This window comes from Micropterus salmoides, unplaced genomic scaffold (assembly GCF_014851395.1).
Source record: "Micropterus salmoides isolate LMB-PRFRI ecotype aquatic unplaced genomic scaffold, ASM1485139v1 Ms_hic_scaffold_1, whole genome shotgun sequence".
NCBI lineage: Eukaryota > Metazoa > Chordata > Actinopteri > Centrarchiformes > Centrarchidae > Micropterus > Micropterus salmoides.
Genome location: NW_024040040.1, coordinates 4,577,854 through 4,600,424, shown reverse-complemented (window position 1 = coordinate 4,600,424; position 22,571 = coordinate 4,577,854). Strand labels below are relative to the sequence as shown.

Below are 22,571 nucleotides of genomic sequence, written 5' to 3'. Positions count from 1 at the left end.
ATGCTACTAGTACTATGATCTAAGTATACTTAGTATGTAAAGTATACTTGGGAAATATACTTGAACGTTACTTAAGTTTACTTAGTAAAATAAACTTGAAGTATACTTTATTTTGGTAAGGGATGTCTCAGATACAGGCGTGCTACATAGACCATGTCCTGTTTCTGTAGTGTTGCAGTTTGTAAAATATGACATTCTGCTGACAGTAGACTTGTTCATGTCAAGTGATTTATCATCTACTGCTAACACAGCCTCTTATGTGAACGCGCTCACGCCTGTATAGGGAAATACTGGGTTGATTTATACCGAGTTGATAACCAGCTTCGTGATGCCGCTTATCCAGATCGCGATTGTTAGGGTTAGTTAAGCCAGATAACGAAAACATATCCTGGGTATGTTGAACTCACTTCTTGGTACAGGCCCTAGGTCCATCTTGATACACATTTTACAAACAACACAGACAAACATGATATACTGTCCTCACAGCTCCAATACCCAGGACTTTAAGAGAAACATTAAAAATACTGAAATAAATAACCACTTCAATAACATATAAAGCTTCTATAGCATCAGTGCAATGTTGCTACGACTCGTTCGTCTGAATGATGCTGCTGGAACAAAACTATTTTTTGTGAAGTAGTGAGTCTTACTGTGGCAGTTAGAATGTACGAGAAAGCATCAACGAAAAATACTTTATTAATAGTGTTTTATTTGAGCTGTGAAATACAAGAATTCTACAATCTGTACAGTTTCATAAAGTTGAAGGCACAAACATTTTAAGGGCAAAACACATTGACTAAATGTAAAGACAATAGCTTTGTCTCAAGCTGTAATACACAATATGGCCAGTAGCATGTTGACACCTGATTTCCAGCAGATGTTGAACCTGTTGCAGGGATTTGCTCCCATTCAGACACCCGGACCCAGTTGTTCAGAATAATCTGATTAGATTTGGCTATTGGATTGGATCAAATCTTGTAAATGGGTTGTTTAACAGAAAAAAAAGGATTCTGACATTGGATTAGATTACCTGATCCAATCTTGGTTTTGATGGGTTCTCTTTGATCCCAAAAAATAGGACAATCCTGATCCTAACAGAAGGGTGGATTCAGGATGGAGTTTAGGAACAAAATGTAATCAAACTTCAAAAGTCAGATAATACAACATCTTTATCATGTAGTAGCTTATATACATATACACACACATTTATTTATATTTTCATTTCTTCACATTATTCATTAGTAAAGAGACCAGTTTTTAGATTTTAGGTGAATCTTGTCAGAAACTACTTTTGACTGGTTCACCTCGGATGGTTGTGTCATTGTTAATGTACAGTAATAAGTGACAGTTAAAGACATTATTTTAGTTTTGATATTGACAGCTGTTTGGGGGATTATTTTATGTGGACAAAATTGTTCTTTTTTTTTTTTCCTTTTACTTTACTGAACTGAAAGGCTTAAGACATAAGACAAACATGCAGTAAGAAAATAAAATAATCCAATTTTAAAAGAAACAACCACAGTAAAAACATCAATATTCAAAGGATGTGCAATGGACCTGACTAAAAACATAGATATAGCAATAATCAAAAGGATAAATATTAAGATAAAACAACATAAAAAAACATCAGTTAGAAGGATGTTAAAGGTGCTGAGGGTACAAGTCAACTGCATTTCCACCATTTACATCTTTAAAGGACTGGAAGTGTAAGAAGTTTACAAAGGAAATCTTTTTAAATCATTTTGTCCAAAGTTCATTGATGCCTTTATTACAATAAGATTTCTGTAACTGTGATCCTGTACAAACTCAACTGCTCTGTTCTTTAACAGGAGGAGACTCTCCCTCCTGCAGAGAACACAGAGACACTGAGGAATCAGGCCAGGACCAGAGCCCAAAGCCAGGATAAAGAGGTTCAGTGAATGTGGTGTTGAAGGTGTGGAGGTGGATCAGTGTGTCAGAGGAGACTCTGTAGAAGGACAGAGAGCCAGCAGGACAGTCCACATACACTGCTACTCTGTTAGAGACAGAGGAGGTGGAGGAGGAAGAGGAGGAGATGGATGTTTCTCTGTTATTGTGACAGACAGAGTAACCATCATCAGAGCAGCTCAGACTCCAGGACAAATCACTCCCTCCAAACTCACAGTCTTCTCGGTTTCCTTTCCTTCTGATTCCTCTGTAACTCACTGATATTTCAATACTTCCTCTCCACTCGACCTCCCAGTAACAGCGACCAGTCAGACCGTTTCTACACAGCAGCTGAGTGCACCAGTCAAACCTGTCTGGATGATCAGGATATGACTCATCCTCATCCACACATGTCGCCTTCTGGTTGTTGTCAGACAGTTTGATCCTTCTGTTTGCTGTGTTTGAGTCGAGTGTGAGTTCACAGGAATCTGATGGAGAGAACGAGACACAATGCAGCTGCAGTTATTGATCTATCATCTGTTCATTGATTGACACTTTGAATAAGTGATGTCACAGTTTGAAAATGGTTGAATGTGTGCTGCTTTGTCATCATGAGTCAAATGAAAAACACACTTACACTTCCTCAGACCTGGTATCAACCAACGGACTCCACCAGGATCCACCCTGAAAAGAGAAGGGGGGGGTCAGATCAGTAAACAGATTACTGAACAATATTTATAACAATAACTTTAGTAAAACAGATGCAAAATGGAACGTGTTGCTCTTATGAGGAGGAGGCCAGAATGGTGCAAATGCAGAGGCACTAACCACAACATGGAGGAGGAATTAGTACAAATGAGTGCATTAGTATACATAAATTAAAAAGTACAATGTTACTTTAATAGAATACTGTTTTTATATTGTAAATCTATTACATAATGTTACTATAGTCATTATAATTTCATGTAATAGTTTACCACTAGTATTAGGGCTGGGGCGATTCGTCGCACGTAATCGATTATGTCGATTACGTGCGCGTCGCTGCATCCGGTGTGGGATTATCCCGGACAAGCTCCAGCTACAAGACCATGCCTTTGACCGTCTAAAGTTTGGAGTATTTCAGACAGACACGCAACAACGTGCTGCTCCGTGAGCTCTGTGAACTGGAAACAGCTTCACTGCAGCACAACTGCGAACACGTGAAATGCAAGTAACGTTATCCCGCAGCACTGTGTCTAGACGGCAGCACCGCAAATTGTGTTTACTTTCTGTCGCCACACAAGCACGGCACATTATCAGCACGAGGACACGTAGTCCGTTAAAATGTTTATTGCCTTCATGTTAAAAGTAATTTCTGCCCCGCTGCAGTCACGGTAACGTAATGTTACAACGCGAGTGATGTAACGATCGGCTGTTTCATATTTTCTGTTTATTTAACGGCCATGTATAAGCGAGAAAACAGCTGAATCTAATTACAGACAATCTGTGACTGTCTGTACAGTCTGTGAGTCCTTTCAGGTGTTCACTGATGCAGAAATACATTTTATCATCATACTGCATTACTTAATATTGAAATGAATCCATGTCAGAAACATTTAAAGTTTTAAGTAAAGTACCCTAATTAATGTCGGTTATTGTTATTATCACAACACATTAGTGACGTGGAAATCTGATTGATTTTAAGATTTGCTGCTATTATCATTAGTCTAATGTGCTTCATCAGGATGATTGAATAAAATATAGATTTATTGATTAGACATGTTTTTGATATTTATTTTGGATAAATTGGTATGTTAATCGAGTAATAGGCAACTTTTCTTTCTTTAGAATAAACAAAATTAGTCGTTAGATTAATCGACTAATCGAAAAAATAATCGTTAGATTAATCGACTTGAAAAATAATCGATATGTACAGCCCTAACTAGTATAATATTTCCAGTTGGACAATACAGCAGTTTAGTTTTTGTCAGTTGTTTTTAATCATTAAATCCTTGTGCAAGAAAAATGCTCTACATTGATCTAACTGTTTTTGAGGCAATGCATATTTAAAATTAGCTAATTTAGGGATACTTAGTGATAATTATTGATAACGAAAGATATGAAACCTTTTATCGTGATAACATCTTAAGCCATATTGTCCAGCCCTAAGCTAATTGTTAATTTTATTCCAAGATAATGGCACTGATTTGGAGTTACTGGAAGATATATTTTTTCTCTTAGAGATAGAGAGATCTCGTAGAGATAGGGTTAGTAGTTTCCACCTGTTCCAGCCTTTGAGCGAAGTTAGGCTAAACATGTCCTTGACCAGAGATGAAAGACCAGAGACTTGATTCAATCGTGGGTAAAAAAGGATATTTCTCACAATGATAGTTCCTTTAACACAAAGAGACCTGTCCAAACTTCATCAGTTATTACCAACAGACAAGTTTCGTGTTTATTCCTTGGAGACCTTCTACACAAATATCTCCTTGTTATGTTCAACAATGTTCTGAGCAAAGGAACAAGGCTTCCTGTGGCTGTTCATACAACCTCTACACACCTGAGAGTGTCCAGTCTCCAGTGTGGGTCCTCCAGTCCAGCAGATAACAAGTTCACTCCCGAGTCTCCTGGATGATTGTAGCTCAGGTCCAGCTCTCTTACATGGGAGGGGTTGGAGCTCAGAGCTGAGGCCAGAGAAGCAACCTTCTTCTGTGATCAGACAGCCCGACAGCCTACAAGCATACAAAACAACACACATGGCAGTTCATTTGATGTGTCAAATGCAAGAGGAAATTAAAATAAATAAATAAATAATACAATTAACAAATCAGAGAGTTAACAGTAACTATGGCATTGGGATATAAATGTTTAAGAGCCTACTGAGTTTTGTTCAGCTTATGTACTCAAAGATATTTTGGCCCAATACAACCAGTAATGTGGAGCAGGTAAATTAGTGATGTTAATTTCAACAAATGGCTAACTTAGCAGATGAAGCAGTCCAAAGTAAATCACAGTAATCAAGAAACAAATGTGAAAAATCCATAAATTCAAGCAAAACACGGCGCTTTGAAAGGTTATGTGTGGTAGCTGTGTTGAGCTAGTGCCTCAGAGGCTTTCCGGTGTGTTTTATAGTTTTGTATTTTTTTTTTTTCATAGTTTACTAAATACTGAAAACTGAAACTCTTGCCAAGCGACCCATGTCACCATCCCAAACACCCACTCCCATTCAGCGGCAGAGAAGAGAGACAATATAAGTTCATTGCTGTTGTTTATGATGACTGTACATTTTTTATTGTATGGACCCAGTAGTAGACCAACTGAAAAAAATGTAGATTGTTCACCATATTGTAACCATTTGGCTACACTGTTATGAGACGAGGCAAGATCACAATCAATCATCAAGTTTGGTAAGTTTACTATACAGGATATTGCAAGGGTTATTAAATGTGGTGAACTGTACACAATCTTGAACAGTGTTATGCAATCAGAGAGGTGGAGGAGAATTGTAGAAGATTTTCTGTACTGTAAAAGTTAAAATCCTAAGACTTTCACTAAATTTAGAGAAAAGTAATTGAAATTACAAATTCTGACATGATCTGACCTGAGGGTTTCCAGTGTACAATGTGGACTTCCCAGTCCACCACAAAGCAGCTTCACTCCTGAATCCTGCAGGTTATTGTTACCCAGGTCCAGCTCTCTCAGACTAGAGGACTGGGAGCTGAGGACTGAGGACAGAGCTTCAAGACTTGTCTCTGGGAGGTTACAGCCATTCAGTCTGGAGAAGATAAATGACATTAGTGTTAAATATTGAGTCTGGTGATACAGGATACAATCTCTTATCAGCGCACATTAAAATCCTTGCTGTTTTATTCTAAATAAGTTGGAGTCGTAACAATTAATGATGACTAAAACAGGAATAAACAAACATTCACTAATCAAAGTCACATGATATCAAAACATAGATGAAGTTCATACTTCATGCTGTGCAATAAGTAAATCTGAAATGGAACAAACATTAGAAAAATATTTTCTGGACTGTTTTATCTTATATCCTTTCACGACAGATCACAAAATCCCAAGGAAAGCCTGTTTAAATTAATGGAGCTTGAAATAAAACTGACTTCATCTGACCTGAGAGTTTCCAGTGTACAATGTGGACTTTCCACTGCAGCACACAGCAGCTTCACTCCTGAATCCTGCAGGTTGTTGCTACTCAGGTCCAGCTCTCTCAGACTGGAGGACTGGGAGCTGAGAACTGAGGACAGAGCTTCACAGCTTCTCTCTGAGAGGTTACAGCCACTCAGCCTGGAGAGACAACAGTATGGAAACATTATTTTTGTCTCCTCTTAATATATAGAGTATTTATTGATGATTAAATCTCACTTACAGAGCTTTCTTGGAGGCTCTGACCACTGGCAGCAGCCTCAGAATAGCCTCCTCTGAAGCAGAGTTATTTCTTCAGGTCAAACACGTCCAGATCTCTTTCTGATGAAAATAAGATGAAGACCAGAGCTGACCACTGAGCAGGTGAGAGTTTATCTGTGGAGAGACTTCCTGAACTCAGGGACTGTTGGATCTGCTCCACTAGAGAACGATCCTTAAGTTCATTCAGACAGTGGAACAGATTGATGCTTTTCTCTGCAGAGGGAATCTCTTCGATCTTCTTCTTGATGTACTCGACCGCTACCTGATTGGTCTCTGAGCTACTTCCTGTCTGTGTCAGCAGGCCTCGTAGGAGAGTCTGATTGGTCTGCAGTGAAAGTCCCAGGAGGAAGCGGAGGAACAAGTCCAGGTGTCCATTTGGACTCTGTAAGGCCTGGTCCACTGCACTCTGGTAGAACTGTGTCACTGCAGATTCATCTTTTCTTGTTTCAGACTTCTGGGAGGTTGATTGTTCTTCTGCCAGCAGATTGACACCAGAGTTGATGAAGGTCAGATGGACATGAAGAGCAGCCAGAAACTCCTGAACGCTCAGATGGACGAAGCAGAAGACCTTGTCCTGGTACAGCCCTCTCTCCTCTTTAAAGATCTGTGTGAACACTCCTGAGTACACTGAGGCTGCTCTGATATCGATGCCACACTCTGTCAGGTCTGATTCATAGAAGATCAGGTTTCCTTTCTGCAGCTGCTCAAAAGCCAGTTTTCCCAGAGACTCAATCATCTTCCTGCTCTCTGGACTCCAGGTTGGATCCGTCTCAGCTCCTCCATCATACTTTACATTCTTCAGTCTGGACTGAACCACCAGGAAGTGGATGTACATTTCACTCAGGGTTTTGGGCAGATTTCCTCTCTTTCTTGTCTTCAACACCTCCTCCAGAACTGTAGCAGTGATCCAGCAGAAGACTGGGATGTGGCACATGATGTGGAGGCTTCGTGATGTCTTGATGTGGGAGATGATTCTGCCGGCCTGCTTCTTATCTCTGAATCTCTTCCTGAAGTACTCCTCCTTCTGTGGGTCAGTGAACCCTCTGACCTCTGTCACCATGTCAACACACCCAGGAGGGATCTGATTGGCTGCTGCAGGTCGTGTGGTTATCCAGAGGCGAGCAGAGGGAAGCAGGTTCCCCCCTGATGAGGTTTGTCAGCAGCACATCCACTGAGGTGGACTCTGTAACATCAGTCAGGATTTTAGTGTTGTGGAAGTCCAGAGGAAGTCGACACTCATCCAGACCGTCAAAGATGAACACAACCTGGAACTCTTCAAACCTGCAGATTCCTGCTTCTTTGGTTTCAGGAAAGAAGAGATGAACAAGTTCCACCAAGCTGTACTTTTCCTCTTTCAGCACATTCAGCTCTCTGAAAGTGAATGGAAATGTGAACTGTATGTCCTGGTTGGCTTCGTCTTCAGCCCAGTCCAGAGTGAACTTCTGTGTTAAGACTGTTTTCCCAATGCCAGCCACTCCCTTTGTCATCACTGTTCTGATTGGTCGATCCTTTCCAGGTGAGGGTTTAAAGATGTCTTCTTGTCTGATGGTTGTTTCTGGTCTGTCTGGTTTCCTGGATGCTGTTTCAATCTGTCTGACCTCATGTTCATCATTGACCTCTGCAGTCCCTCCCTCTGTGATGTAGAGCTCTGTGTAGATCTGGTTCAGAAGGGTTGGGTTTCCTGCTTTAGCAATCCCCTCAAACACACACTGGAACTTCTCCTTCAGGTTAGATTTAAGTTTAGGCTGACAAACTGAAGAGGGAGTTCCTGAATGAACAAACAACAAAAAAGATCAATAATTGATTTAAAAAGAAAGTGGCAATTTAATTCCCATATAGAATGCATATACAGTATCTCACAAGTGAGTACACCACTCACATTTTTGTAAATATTTGATTATATCTTTTCTAGGGCTGTAACGGTTTTGAAACCAAGAAATCACGACACAAAATTCCTGTGGTCTGATCAGACCAAGATAAACTTATTTGGTTCAGATAGTGTCAAGCGTGTGTTCCAACAACCAGGTGAGGAGTACAAGTGTGTCTTGCCTATTAAATTCGTTGCAAACTAATTTATTGACCGATTCGTTCATGATGTCATCGGGCCGTAATGACATGTTATGTGAACAGTGAAGTTACTAAAACAAAACATCAGCGCTGCAGTAACACCTTCACAACCTAAAACCTCTAAAGTGTGGCAGCATTTCACTGTTGACTCAGCCAAAAAGGTTGTTAACTGCAGTATCTGCAAAGGTGAGCTTTCCTGGAAACACTGGAGCATCTGAAGAGGAGGCACGTAACGTTGTTGCTCTGTGGATGATGAAGCCTCATCTTGGTAAGCTATTTAGCTATTTAATTGATTGTTAATAGTGCTGAGAGTAGCACATAATTATGATACACAATGGCCGCGTTCACATTCCAGATGTGCCCTGACTTTTCAATCATAAACGAAGCATCGCTCATGGCGCCGTTCCCAGCTGAAGAATGTGTTGCTGCAGAGTGCGCAAGATTAGACAACACCAGACAATGTCATACTTTCTAAAGAAGAGAAAAAAGTTCTTCTGTCTACGCATAAGGCGGCGGGTAATCTGAAAAAGTTTTGTGAGTTGTTGAGTTCGGGGAAAATATATAAACATAGTGAAACACTGTCTACTATAAAATTGTTAATTCATAGTTATTATAATAATAATTATTGACCCCCCTGTAAATTCGGCAAATGTAATGAGTGTTGCAGTACTGGGGCGTAAACTGCTCCGTCACTAAATAGCAGATCAGCTGCTCAGATCAGGACTTGATTTCAGTGGAACTTTCTTTTCCTGCAGCAGAAACGTTCATTAAAAGATGTATTTTTGAAAGCAGTATTATTTTTATTGTCGTGACTGTTAATTAGCACATGCCTAAAACAACCTCAAGTTTAATTTAAAAGCTGAATAAGACGCATTGTGTCATTTTGCAATTCATAATCCAAATAGTCAATTATTCGTTTCAATAATCGATAAATTAATCAACTATCAAAATAGTAGTTAGTTGCAGCCCTACAGTCAAGCATGGTGGTGGGAGTGTCCTGGTCTGGGGCTGCATGAGTGTTGCAGCACTGGGGAGCTACAGCTCATTGAGGGAACCATGGATGCCAACATGTACTGTGACATATTGAAGCAGAGCATGATCCCCTCCCTTCGCAGTCTGGGCGGCAGGGCAGTACTCCAACATGGCAACGACCCGAAACACACCTCCAAGAGGACCGCTGCCTCGCTAAAGAAGCTGAGGGTAAAAGTGATGGACTGGCCTAGCATGTCTCCAGACCTGAACCCTATTGAGCATCTGTGGGGCTCCTCAAACTGAAGGTGGAGGAGCGCAAGGTCTCTAACACCCACCAGCTCCGTGATGTCATCATGGAGGAGTGGAAGAGGACTCCAGAGGCAACCTGTGAAGCTCTGGTGAGCTCCATGCCCAAGAGGGTTAAGGCAGCGCTGGAAAATAATGGTGGCCACACAAAATATTAACACTTTGGGCCCAATTTGGACATTTTCACTTAGGGGTGTCCTCACTTTTGTTGCCAGCGGTGTGATGTGTTATTTTGAGGGGACAGCAAATTTACACTGTTTTTCTTCAGTGTTGTCACATGAAAAGATATAATCAAATTATATTAACATATTACTCAAATGTGAGGGGTGTACGTACTTTTGTGAGGTTGTATAAACACATTTCCCTCCATCTCATGAGACATCAGTAAATGTCCTGTTTATCCAGCATGTTCAATCTTTAAAGAAATCCTCTTACTGCTCTGCAGACGCTCAGCCAGCCCCTCCTGCTTCATTGTCTTCAGGAAGTGCAGTGTGAGCTTCAGAAATGTCTCTCTGCTGCTCCTTCTCTGCTCTTGATTCTCACCACCCAACACCTCCTCATCCTCACTCTGACTCTCTAAGCATTCTGGGTAATCTGAACTCAGAACATTCTTGATCTTCTTCAATTCATTATTCATAAAGGTTTTCATTTTCTCCTCCAGCAGCTGGAACAGAAAATTATATGAATGACACAATCAAACAAAAATCACAGAACCAAACATCAGATCCATGTTGGACAGACTGACACTAAAAACTGCAGCCTGGAGATTATTGTGAACAGAATAGATGGAAAATGAGTTGTTGTACATGTACAGACCATAAATATGGAGTCCAGGTGTGTTTGATGCTGCTGGACAGACTGACCAATGGGAACCTCTGAACTCTCCTGGTAAACTCTGTGGAGGAATCATGAAGAATTAGTCTCATGTCCACACAAACAAAAAGGTCCATTTAATTAAAGTATTGATTACAACATTCTATCAGATAGTTTCTCTACTGGCTTTGTGAAGGCCTTGCTGTTGCTTACAGTAACCATTTTAACTGTAAACACATCACTTTGGATAACTTTCAGATCTTTAAGATGCTTTTGTTTAAAGACAGTCAAAACGCTGTCTGCTGTATTTCATATTTACTGCCCCCCCCCTCCCCAAACCAAATAAAATCTTAATACAATCTTTTAAATTTCAATCCTCCATTGTCCTTAACAATGATATAAATATTATTGTACGACATTTTGGTATCCACATTATCCATCTAACTATAAGTCACTGAATTCCTAAACATTACTGACTTAAACCTAGTGAAGCATGTCTCTGGTTTGACTCATAACCAAAGCCATACGCTTGACCTCGTATTTACTTAAGGCCTGACTAGAAACTCGCTCTCGATGGAGGATCACAAATGTATTTATTTTTGACACCTGCACCCAGAAAATCTCTCCAACCTTAAACTTAATGTCCATTTTCCTTACATGAAAGCACTTTTTACTTTACTCAATCTCAAAATGAAAGGTTGCATGAACAGCTTACATCTCCGAATTAATTACTAATTATTGATCAGGTAAACTGAAAAAAAATATTTGTTAACCGGCCATAAAACTGCATAAGATACGATGTACACAGTAGGGTTGGGCCGATAGACGATGCCATCACAGACAGACGTCAGTGCTGGCCTGTTAATGACTTGGCCTATCAACTGATCAAATCCAACATCTGCATTCCTGAGTTCACTGTTGCTCTATCTTGTACAGTGTCTGCATCTTGTAACGAATCACCAACTTTTTTAACGAGTGAAGTCTATGTGTGGGTAACACGCCTTTTCAAGATGACCGCTACAGATACAAAATAGTTTACAATGACTGGGAGAGAGATCCGCCTATTCCGTTCCGTCAACATTATTTTATTAACTTACATTCAGAAAATACATTTTTGACTTACTTATGTTTATATTATCTTGGAATTTCTATCTACATAAACTGCAGATCGTGATGTATGTCGCCATGTTGTGCTGCCATGTTTCTACAGTAGCCCAAATGGAAAAACTGCTCTACAGAGCGCATTTCATCACTTTATTGAATACGTACGAAGTAGTAGTAGTAGAAATTTGTAAAAATGGAGGTATTATTTAGCACAAGAGCCAACAGAGCGTGTCGGCCACCGTAGCTTCTCCTGTGAGCTTGGAAAGGGAGCGGTGAGCGTTAACTGAGCAGTTGGTTACAATTTGCAACCCTCACCACTAGATGCCACTAAAACCTACACACTGAACCTTTAAGGAAGGTGGCCTTGGGGACCCTGTGTATGGGACATACGGTGGATCTCAAGTCTCTTGTTTGTCGTTTCCTCGCTCGAACTGGCAGATGTTCTGGTCCGCCATCTTGCAGACCCTCCAAAAGCTCTAATTTGTGCTCCGAGTAGCGAGTTGTGATCTCTGAGGAGGTAAGAGCGAGGATACACACACAAGTGCAACCTTCAAAGAAGTCTTTTACTGACCGACACGCCCCCTTATTGGCTCTACCTTATTGATTGGACACTGCAGCTAATGGGACTGATTTGATACATCGTGACACTGCAGTTTCATACCAGAGTGAAGACAGATGACACCCAGGTGCATCACTGCAAAGTTTTATATTTGATTTATAATTTACCATCTAGTAAAAAACTGTGTTCTGTTGTAGGTGTGAATAACTCAAGCACCACACACAACGTTCTTAATTTATTAGAAAGATTTTTCTTTTATGTTATTTTCCGTAACCTTTAATTATGGAAACATTTAACGTCAGAGAGAGTCGGAGAGTCTGTCAGTCAGCAAGAAAAACTTTTAACATCATTTATCGTCATTTCCATTCAGTCACATGTGAGGCTGGTAATTCCTATTATAAGTCCAAACAGATCAGCTCTTAACAATTTTAGACCCATATCAAATAGGGCTGAGCAATAAAACAATAATGATAATTATCGCACTAGACTTTTTTCTCAATAAAAATAACAAATGTTCAACATATCGTAAATAAATTTAATTTGATTTAATTCACTTGAATCACAAACTAATTAGCACTCAAGTTATTTTTTTTTAGTAAAAGTGACTAATCATTTTGAAATAAAGATGTTATTATAATTGCTTTGAAAGTGGTGTGAAAGTGATCCACGGTTTGGCATCAAGTGTTTGATCTGATATAGAATAATTTAACCACACAATTAACCATCTGGTTTCTTTAGTTTTCACCCAGGAGCAAAAATCAACCTTGAAACTTAAAGGAACTAATGATTTGACTCATCGATATGGAATGGTATATAATATTTTTACCGTGATAACATTTTTGGTCATATCACCCAGCCCTAAGTCATTTACTGTACTGGTCAGCTGATCAGCTCCTACAAATTGTTAAAAGGGAATAGCATTTTTGATACTAAAATGGCTTTGTTAAAAGTCACAAAATACCTTATGCAGGCTGACAGGTAAAGACTTTACCCTACTACTAGGGCTAAAATGATTAGTTGAAATAATCGACGACGTCGGTTATAAAAATTTGTTGACAAGTCGTTACAGAGATGTTGTTTAAGGCTGCAGATAGCACTACTCAGAGATAACTGACTCCGGGAATCAACTGACTACTGCACGTTACGGCTGCACCGCATTTTATTTTACGTTTATTTAACCAGGAAAGTAATCCATTGAGATTCAAAGTCCACTGGAAGCGTCTGGAGGGGGGCCAGCTTCAATTATTCACTCTAAATTAATATCGAAGCGTCGAAGCTCAAAAAATGACATTCGGGCCAGCCCTACTGTTATTTAGTAGGCTATGTAGTTAAATTATTTATTTATGTGTCTTTTTTGACGTGTTTATTGTTGTTTTACGATCGGGAATCTCCACAAGGTATTTTATTTTGAAAATTGACTGGATTCTCTCTCTCTGCTCTGTGCTGCTTGATGCGGCTAGCGGCAAAAATAGACCTGCTAGTTGTTCTCTGCGGAGTGGAGAGCCGCTTCTGGGAAGCGCCGCAGCTGGTAGCCTCACGAGCACTGACATAAATGGCCGCTACTAGCTCCGACAACCGTAGCCGTAGCCAGTGGATTTTAGGCTTGAGTTCTTCCATCAGCAGCATCAATAAGCTGTATATAAGCTGACTCTCTGTGATGGTTAATTCCAGCTGCTGTCACTGACATGTTTCTATTTCTGTCACACAACTGAAAACAAGAAAATGTTATTTGAATAAATAAAATGTATCTGGATAAATAGTAGTTAAAACATGAATGAGTAATATTGTAATGTTATTAACAGCTTACCTCTTTGCAGCAGAGCGCTGTCGTGTTCTAAAATCAATGAAGCGTTCATTTGACCAGTCACTCTTCATGGACACACAGCTGGGTTCTGGTTTTTCCGGCTTCCTCCTGTTACACATAATATGATGTATTAATGCACCCAGAACACAGTGTAACAGTGTGTTGTGAAGACATCTGACAAAACTATTTGCTGATTGTTTTGTCCGGCCATCAAGCAGAACCTGTTTCCACCACTGAAAACACATCCTTTCTTAAAGCTTGGGCAGATAATGTATTTCTGAAGTATTTTTGTTGAATTTGTTGAAATTATTTTTACATCCTCGCAGCTATCAATAAATTATATGCTGTGAAAAAAACATCTCTGGATAAATACGACCTAAAACATGAATAACTAATATTGTAATGTTATTAACAGCTGACCTCTTTGCAGCAGAGAGTTGATGCCCTTTAAAATCAATGAAGCGTTCATTGGACCAATCGCTCTTGAAGGACACACAGCTGGGTTCAGGTTCAAGGCCAGGTGCAGCAGAGTCTGGTCTCCCATAGGTCCTGTTAGAGAGGAAGACCACCAGGGATGGAAATTAATTAATATTATTTTAGTCTTCAAACTCAGAAGCTGCTGGAGAAACTAGCAGCTATCAACAACAAAAGGATCAAAATTAAATAAAACAAGAAGCTGAATGATTTCAGTCGAGTATCATCGTATCATTTTTCATAAGATATTGGAGCAAACCAAACCAGGACTAAATGTACTGATTTCTGCGCAGATCTTACTGTTATTATTGGCAAACACTCTTCTATAATGAAAAACTTAGTCAGTCAGTTGACATTACATTGACATTTCAAATCACCATTTTAGTGACCAAAATTATCACCGTTCTTAGTATTCTCTCAGTATTGTTAAAATGTACTGATACACAGTGAAACCATTTCCCCACGTTTTATATTGAAATCAAATCAACTTTGTTTGCATTACATTAAAATAACAGCCAATACCAACCATATCACATGCGCATTACCAGTAAAGATGTTAAATAATCACATATTATTGCAGTGTTTCCTGTACCATTGTTTTAGGGGGGCACATTTAACAATAAAAACTAATTAAGTAGGCTAAAACTCAAGGAATCTAGCCAAAATGTTGATGCAATTTATAAAAATCTGGATTTTCCTTGCATTAAAAGCATTTTGCCTCCAGCACTTAAGCCACACAAACAGAAAAACCCACTTATACCGTGTGTTCAGCAGCATATAGCTATCAAGTAGCCTAACGACCTGTTTAATAGAGGATAATTCAATAATTAATAATTATTTAATTCAATACATATTTTGCAACAATGCATTAATTATGACTATTAAACTGTATTACAGTATTTCAATATCCTCCTATTGCAATATATATACTGTGAATTGTCCCCATAAATAACTGCACATACATACAGAATATTTCTAATATAATAATATTGTAAAAAACAGAATTCACAAATTTATATATATATATATTTTTTTATTTTTTTTATACAGAAAACCCAAAATTTGGGCAGAATTACAACAGAAATCATAGAGCCCTATCCACGGTCTTGTTGCCCAATATCAGAATGTAGCATAACTGTAGCAAGCGGCAGGCATAACTTTAGTAGTAAAAACTAAGAAAGGGAACGGAGAAGGTGACAAACCTAAACAGGCCAAAATTTGTGCGCCAGTTTATGGTGACATCATGTATCTGTAACACTCCCCGCTCCGCAACACTAGTGTCCACCACCCCCTCTGAAAAAAATCCTAGGGGAACACTGTATTGTACAGGTAAATGCAATGACCCCATGCACAATTTAAAGACAGTGATAGTAATTGCAACGAGCCCAACAACTGGCGGAAACACAGGGGAGTCTTGCACAGGAGTTTTCAGCGTCTCTCCTCACTTTTGACGGCTGCCAGATTGTAAATGAACAAAACATGTTGGTTGAGAGAATAAACTGTGTAACCAGTTATCATGTGCCGAGGGAAAAAAATAAAAAATCTGCAGACACACGACACATCCAGCAGAACGTCAACTGTTTTTACAAGCTGTTGGTAAGTTAGAGAGACAAACCAAAGCTAAAAGTTAACTTAACCAGCATTTGCTATAAGGCAAGTTTCCCTCAGCACTCTTATAAAAAACAAAATACAATCAGACTTCAGACAGACTGAAAAATCTCCACAACGATGTCTTCTGCCATGTTGTCATTGACCAAAATAAACCCTCTATGCTGCGCCTGCTTCTGGGAGACTGTCTGCTTGACAGTATTTCAAAGCGTGGTAATCCAACACGTTATCATGATAATGACAATTTGTAGGGTAATCCCAACTGTTGGGAATTTCACCATGGTTTATCATTAAACCAGTAATCGTTTCATCCTTATCTGTCAGACACGTCTGTAAGAACGATGTTGAAAACAAACATACAGGTTTAGTAAAACATGAATCAGCTATGTTTCAATGTTATTACCAACTGACCTCATTGCAGCAGAGGGGAGTCGTCTTTTAAAATCAATGAAGCGCTCATTCGAACAACCACTATTGAAGGACACACAGGTGAGTCCAGGTTTAGGTCCAAGACAAGATCCAGGTCCAGCGAAGTCTGGTCTCCCATATCTCCTGTTAGACAGAGAGGAAGACCACCGGGGATGGAAATTCAGCGTTTAATCTTCAGACTCAGAAGCTGCTGGAGAAACTAGCAGCTATCAACATGAAAAGGATCAAAGTTCAATAAAACATGAAGCTGAATGATTTCAGTCTGAGTATCATCAGTTCACTGTTCCATAAGATATTGGACCAAACCAAACCAGGACCATTGACAGATAAACGTTGTTGAAATCCCATCAGGAACAGATCTCTTCAGGCCAGTGTTCTCAGGAGGAACAATTACAGCCACCAACAACTCTTTCAGTGGACTTATGGGCATGTCAGTGTTGTTTAGGGACAGACTGGAAAACATGTGGACCTGTCATTTAATACTAATCTGGATCTAACCTTCATCATCATTCGGACAACTGGTCAGACTGGAAAACATGTGAACCTGTCATTTAATACTGGTTCTAATCAGGACAAACATCAGCAGTGAGCAACATGAGGAGGGAGATATGAACATTTAGCTCTGACTGTTTTAATACTGAGAGCTACTTACAGTCTGTCAGATACAAGTCCTCGTTTAAAATCAATGAAGCGTTCCGTTGACAAGTCACTCTTGAAGGACACACAGCTGGGCTCAGGTCCAGCGAAGTCTGGTCTCCCATAGGTCCTGTTAGACAGAGAGGAAGACCACCAGGGATGGAAATTCAGCGTTTAATCTTCAGACTCAGAAGCTGCTGGAGAAACTAGCAGCTATCAACATGAAAAGGATCAAAGTTCAATAAAACATGAACCTGGATGATTTCAGTCTGAGTATCATCAGTTCACTGTTCCATAAGATATTGGACCAAACCAAACCAGGACCATTGACAGATAAACGTTCCCATCAGGAACAGATCTCTTCAGGCCAGTGTGCTCAGGAGGAACAATTACAGCCACCAACAACTCTTTCAGTGGACTTATGGGCATGTCAGTGTTGTTTAGGGACAGACTGGAAAACATGTGGACCTGTCATTCAATACTAATCTGGATCTAACCTTCATCATCATTCGGACAACTGGTCAGACTGGATTTAATGAGGACAAACATCAGCAGTGAGCAACATGAGGAGGGAGACATGAACATTTAGCTCTGACTGTTTTAATACTGAGAGCTACTTACCATCTGTCAGATACATGTCCTCGTTTAAAATCAATGAAGCGTTCCGTTGACAAGTCACTCTTGAAGGACACACAGCTGGGCTCAGGTCCAGCGAAGTCTGGTCTCCCATAGGTCCTGTTAGACAGAGAGGAAGACCACCAGGGATGGAAATTCAGCGTTTAATCTTCAGACTCAGAAGCTGCTGGAGAAACTAGCAGCTATCAACATGAAAAGGATCAAAGTTCAATAAAACATGAAGCTGAATGATTTCAGTCGAGTATCATCAGTTCACTGTTCCATAAGATTTTGGACCAAACCAAATAAACTAGACCAGTTAGACCAGCAGTGACCAACATGAGGAGGAAGAACATTTAGCTCTCACTGGCCAACACTGTTTTAATACTGACTGTTACTTACCGTCTGTCAGATACAAGTCCTTGTTTAAAATCAATGAAGCGTTCCGTTGACAAGTCACTCTTGAAGGACACACAGCTGGGCTCAGGTCCAGGTCCAGGTCCAGCGAAGTCTGGTCTCCCATAGGTCCTGGTCTGGCTGTCATGTTCCCCACACAGAGTGCTTTTAGAGGGAGGGACTCCCTCCTCTCTGTCCTCACACTGACTCATGCTGCTCAACTCACATCCACTTTCACCTGGAGAGGAAACACAAATCTATCATCTGCACATCAACTCAAATCCTCCTTTCCATCATTCCTCCTGGAAAAAGATCAGCTGCTCCTCCACTGATTGGCTGCTAGTTTCTGTTTCATATCAGTGGCAGCTGGATGCAGTCAGACGGCAGCGTAAAGGTGCGTTCCCACCGAAAGCGAATCCAACGTTTTTGGCAGCTTGATTACATACAAAGTCAATGCAAAGATGCAAATTCCTGCAAATTCACTCAGGGCAGCGCGAATGAGGCGTTTGTCGCCAATTCGCTGGTTCGCGCGAGTTCAAACTTTGGACAAAAGAAAGCGAGGAATGTGAACTACCTGGTGAGTTTAGAAAATGTGTTTCTGTAACTTTATTCCAGCTGTCGTTGTACTAGCATAGCATAGCTAACCGAATGATCCGAACTCCATTCAGAAAACACGCATTTTAAAAATTGTTGCCCTGCTGACCGGCGGCGCGGGGGTGCAGTGGTTAGCAAGGTTGTGGGTTCAGACCCCGGTTGCCCCGGCCTTTAAGCTGGGATAGGCTCCAGCCCCCCGCGACCCTGTACGCAGGATAAGCGGCTGACGATGGATGGATGTCCTGCTGACTTGCTGACAGACCTGACAAAGTATGAATTCCTATGTCTAACAAATAGGCGTTATATTGTTGTTATTTTGGCATCAGTTTGATCCGTTTATTGCAATTAAATCACAGCCAAGGGTTTACTTTGTGTTCATATAGCTGTAGTATCCGCAGGCTGTGTTTATTCGCTTAAAACGCGTGTGTGTGAACACTCAAAATTACCAGCGGTCAAACTCACACGAGTAAAGCGAAGGGAATATTAAATTCGCTTGCGGTGTGAACGCAGCTTGAGGCAGAGGAAGCTGCCATCAGCTGTTCTGCTATCAGTTCACTAGATGGAGTCATGAAGCTGCATTTTACAGAAAATGGATAACAGTCATTTAAGATGATTCAGAGAGACATTTATCAACAAACAATTCAACATATCAAAATAAAGTTTTCAAAAATTCATTCATATTTATTGACTGAATTGAGCGTTTCCACTTGAAACCAACAACAGATTTTAAACACAATAACCAAAATATCCGCCTCACCTTTAATTAGAACCACATTAACCACATTTGCTCTCCAGTAAACTTCAGAAAAGTTATCAGGAAATGATTAAAAAGCAGAGGAGCGTCTGAAATCTTGTCATTCAAATGCTAAAAAGTTAATCTGGACCAAATATTACAGCTGGTCCCCACTGTGTCCCCTAAATGCAGCAAGAGGGACTTCAACAATGCAAGTTCCCACGTCTATTGAATGCATCATGATGACTCCCGGTAACATACAGTCTTTATAAACACATGAACAGTGATGTGCAGCAGGCCTGCGGACCAGAGGTGATCAACAACATCCAATCAGTGGTACATCAAGTACTCACAACTGTTAATACTGCACTGACAAAATACTCTATTCAAACCTTGGATGCAAGACTGTAAATGAAATGTAGCCTAAACATTTCCTTAAAGTGAGATAATTTGCTATTTATAAAATCTTGGATAGTTTAATATTTGATAATCCTTCATATTTTACTTGTTGATCAAATATTTTGCGAGTAAATGTGCCTGATTACTTTATTCACTGGAGTCATTTACTTTTGTTTTTTTCCTTCTCTGCTCACTGAACCAGTCAGTGAAAAGTGAAGTACTTACTTTAGTTGAATATGTTCAATATGTTACTTTAAATCCATGTGCAGATATAGATTTCAGATACAAACATTTTAACAATTGATAAAATATGATGCTTGGTGATGTTGAAGTAAAAATGACTTTGAAATGTTGCTAATATTGTACTAATAGTATACTTAACATGTTTTATTTTTAATTATCTGAAAAGTAACTAAAATGTATTTAAATAAAAGTTAAAGTATCTCCCTGCAGTAGACGTAGAAGCAGAAATACTAATACTAATAAAATACAAGTAGTCAATTTCAAGGTTGTCCCATTACTTTGGGCCTAACATTAAGCAGTAGGCTGGAGGAAGCGAGGCCTCCTTTCCACTACTGCAAGTTACACAAGCAGATCAAGACAAAGGAGGGAAAGAGACAAACAGTGTCAATAAAGCCCATTCAGAATATTAACAGAAAGGAAATATCTTATTTGATTTCTGATTAAGTTTAAACCGACATATAGATGCGACACTAGTTCCTGTTATATGTTCAGTGCTCATTTAGAGACACCGTCAGGCTAACATATTGTATTTACTTAGATAATAAAAGGTTTAAGCCCCTCTGTGCCTGCAGAGTCCACATGAGTCCTGCAGGTAAATCTCCTGACAGCATTCACCGACACTAGCAGCTGTTCTCCAGCGGCTGTCCGGTGTTAGAGTCTCAGACAGCGGGAGAGCAGCGGCTCGTCTCCGCCTCCTCCACAGGCTGCTTCAGGCAGGAAAAGCTGCCTTCACTCATCAGAAAGTGGAGCTACACAGTAAATAACGACTCTGTGTTCAACTCCTGAGCATAAACTGACTCTACTTCTGCTCTTATTTCGCTGTTTACATCTCAAATATAACAACATGGCGGACATCAGTAACTTAATGGCGGCTGTTTCGCCTCCTTCGTCCAGAGTTCACAGTGAAACTCAGCTGTGAGTTTAAAGAAATGAAGCATCGAGCGGCAGATTTCTGCTGTTTCTACTGTAACTAAGATAACCACAGCTTGTATTAATGAGGAAAACATTTCAAACATGTTACATTACCTTCATCTGGAGGTTCAGACGGAGAAAAACTAACTGCGCTACGTCTTCATGGAAAGTGAAACTAAACTTTAACCAGGAAATACGCAGAGAGGCGCGTGGCTGAGTCAGAATTCACAGGCTACAGGGCGAGACATCCTCCATTAAACCCTAAAGAAGAAGCAGAAGCAGGCTACAGGGTGTTAAAGTTTGCTAATCGGAAGAAACGGATAGATTGGACTGTTATTCGGGCTGGTTGTTGGTCAGAGTCCGGAAACACAAACATGTTATAAATGGCTAATTTCTGCTGTTGCGCTGGAACCTGAATACCTGGATGGCTGGATATCAGTCCCAAAACCTCCGGGCTCCATGTAAGTAAACACAATATGTTGTAACGTTAGACTTTTAGTGAGACTCACTCTTTAATGCTGGCTCTGTATCAACATCTATGTACGCGCTGAACTTCCTCCGTCTGAAGTTTATATCAGAGAGCAACAGGAAGTCTGAAGTTTCCACAACTGTTCAGTTATTGTTACACTCTGCTCTGTTGGGAAACGGGAAGAAACTCAAAGGCTGTAAAATGTTTCTGCGCGGTGTTATTGAAGGTTACGGTGTTAAATTCTCTGGTATCAGAAAACTTTCACACAGAACCTGAAGTTACGCCGTGTTGCATTATGGGAACGCCGCCATGTTTACAGGATCGTGCTCAGTGTGTAATAAACACATAACTAAATAATTAATAATTATTTAAGGACATTTCAGCAACAGAAAGGCTGTCACATGCCTCTACAGAGGTTGAGCTGAGCCATTTGCATTATTCTGTGTTATATTGCTTTTATTTGAGTATCTAAGTGGCAACAATAGCTTAAATGTATATTTCTGTATAAGGATTTGGAGGTTTTTGATTGTGCTAATGAGTTACTGATTACTGTAAAGCCAACTGAGTGATAACGTATTATTATGCCGTCCATTCATGCTTTTTTGTTTAGCAATTTAATTACATTGTTGTGCAAATGCAAGACAGTTTTCATCAGGAAGAGTGACCGTGTTTAACATGATACAAATATAATTTCTTTAATATACATAGCCTTTTTCTTTTTGCTCATAATATAAAGCTTTAACCCACAACGCTATACCATCAAGTGTAGACACGTACAGGGTTAATGCACAGCCTCCCTGGTTAGGCATAGGCAGCATCAAGTATGGGGAAAATATAGAAGTAAATAAAACACATAGCCTAGATGCCTTTTTTTGATTTTTTTTGACGTTGAAAAAAAAAACCTATTGGTTACACAAAGTAAAAATCCAAACACCATTTTTATTTACAGAACAGACCCTAAAATCAACATTATGCATGCAAATAAATAAACAGAGGTGGCAAGAACTTGAAGTTGTCCCTGATATCTGTAATACAATAACTTAGCTTCATGTCATGGCCTATAGCCTAGTCAATTATATTCCAAATAATTAGCAGTTTTAGTGGAAGTTATAGCTCTATTAACAAATGA

The 22,571-nt window shown here is 39.8% G+C and overlaps 3 protein-coding genes across 4 annotated transcripts in view; 1 reads left to right on the top strand and 2 right to left on the bottom strand.

Annotated features, from left to right (window-relative positions):
* Nucleotides 1-21,434, bottom strand: part of LOC119903097 (NACHT, LRR and PYD domains-containing protein 12-like) — a 242,149-nt gene extending 220,715 nt beyond the window's left edge. For both annotated transcript variants that reach the window (XM_038719652.1, XM_038720344.1), the window contains exons 1-9: nucleotides 21,088-21,434; nucleotides 18,099-18,330; nucleotides 17,703-17,816; nucleotides 17,098-17,211; nucleotides 16,428-16,568; nucleotides 14,355-14,483; nucleotides 13,938-14,042; nucleotides 10,471-10,549; nucleotides 10,090-10,318 (exon numbers count right to left, since the gene is read on the bottom strand). In XM_038719652.1, the coding sequence (XP_038575580.1) occupies nucleotides 10,090-10,318; nucleotides 10,471-10,549; nucleotides 13,938-14,042; nucleotides 14,355-14,483; nucleotides 16,428-16,568; nucleotides 17,098-17,211; nucleotides 17,703-17,816; nucleotides 18,099-18,304 (1,117 nt within the window). In that variant the 5' untranslated portion in view covers nucleotides 18,305-18,330; nucleotides 21,088-21,434. The remainder of the gene's footprint in view (nucleotides 1-10,089; nucleotides 10,319-10,470; nucleotides 10,550-13,937; nucleotides 14,043-14,354; nucleotides 14,484-16,427; nucleotides 16,569-17,097; nucleotides 17,212-17,702; nucleotides 17,817-18,098; nucleotides 18,331-21,087) is intronic.
* Nucleotides 1-22,571, top strand: part of LOC119910112 (nucleotide-binding oligomerization domain-containing protein 1-like) — a 1,078,472-nt gene that overhangs the window by 1,051,057 nt on the left and 4,844 nt on the right. The gene's annotated exons all lie outside the window — the stretch shown is intronic.
* On the bottom strand, nucleotides 679-5,083 carry LOC119905417 (stonustoxin subunit beta-like). Its single transcript, XM_038722450.1, has 4 exons — nucleotides 5,072-5,083; nucleotides 4,445-4,593; nucleotides 2,543-2,589; nucleotides 679-2,393 (listed from the first exon to the last, which is right to left on the bottom strand). Exons 1-4 carry the CDS (start codon nucleotides 5,081-5,083, stop codon nucleotides 1,807-1,809), a joined length of 795 nt encoding a protein of 264 aa, XP_038578378.1. The 3' UTR covers nucleotides 679-1,806.

What these genes read in the sequence shown, in the direction of transcription:
- LOC119905417 (XM_038722450.1), bottom strand. An exon ending in TGGAGACTGGACACTCTCAG is followed by an intron (nt 2,590 to 4,444) that starts GTGTGTAGAGGT and finishes TTCTCTTTTCAG; the next exon opens with GGTGGATCCTGGTGGAGTCC. An exon ending in GATACCAGGTCTGAGGAAGT is followed by an intron (nt 2,394 to 2,542) that starts GTAAGTGTGTTT and finishes TCTCTCCATCAG; the next exon opens with ATTCCTGTGAACTCACACTC.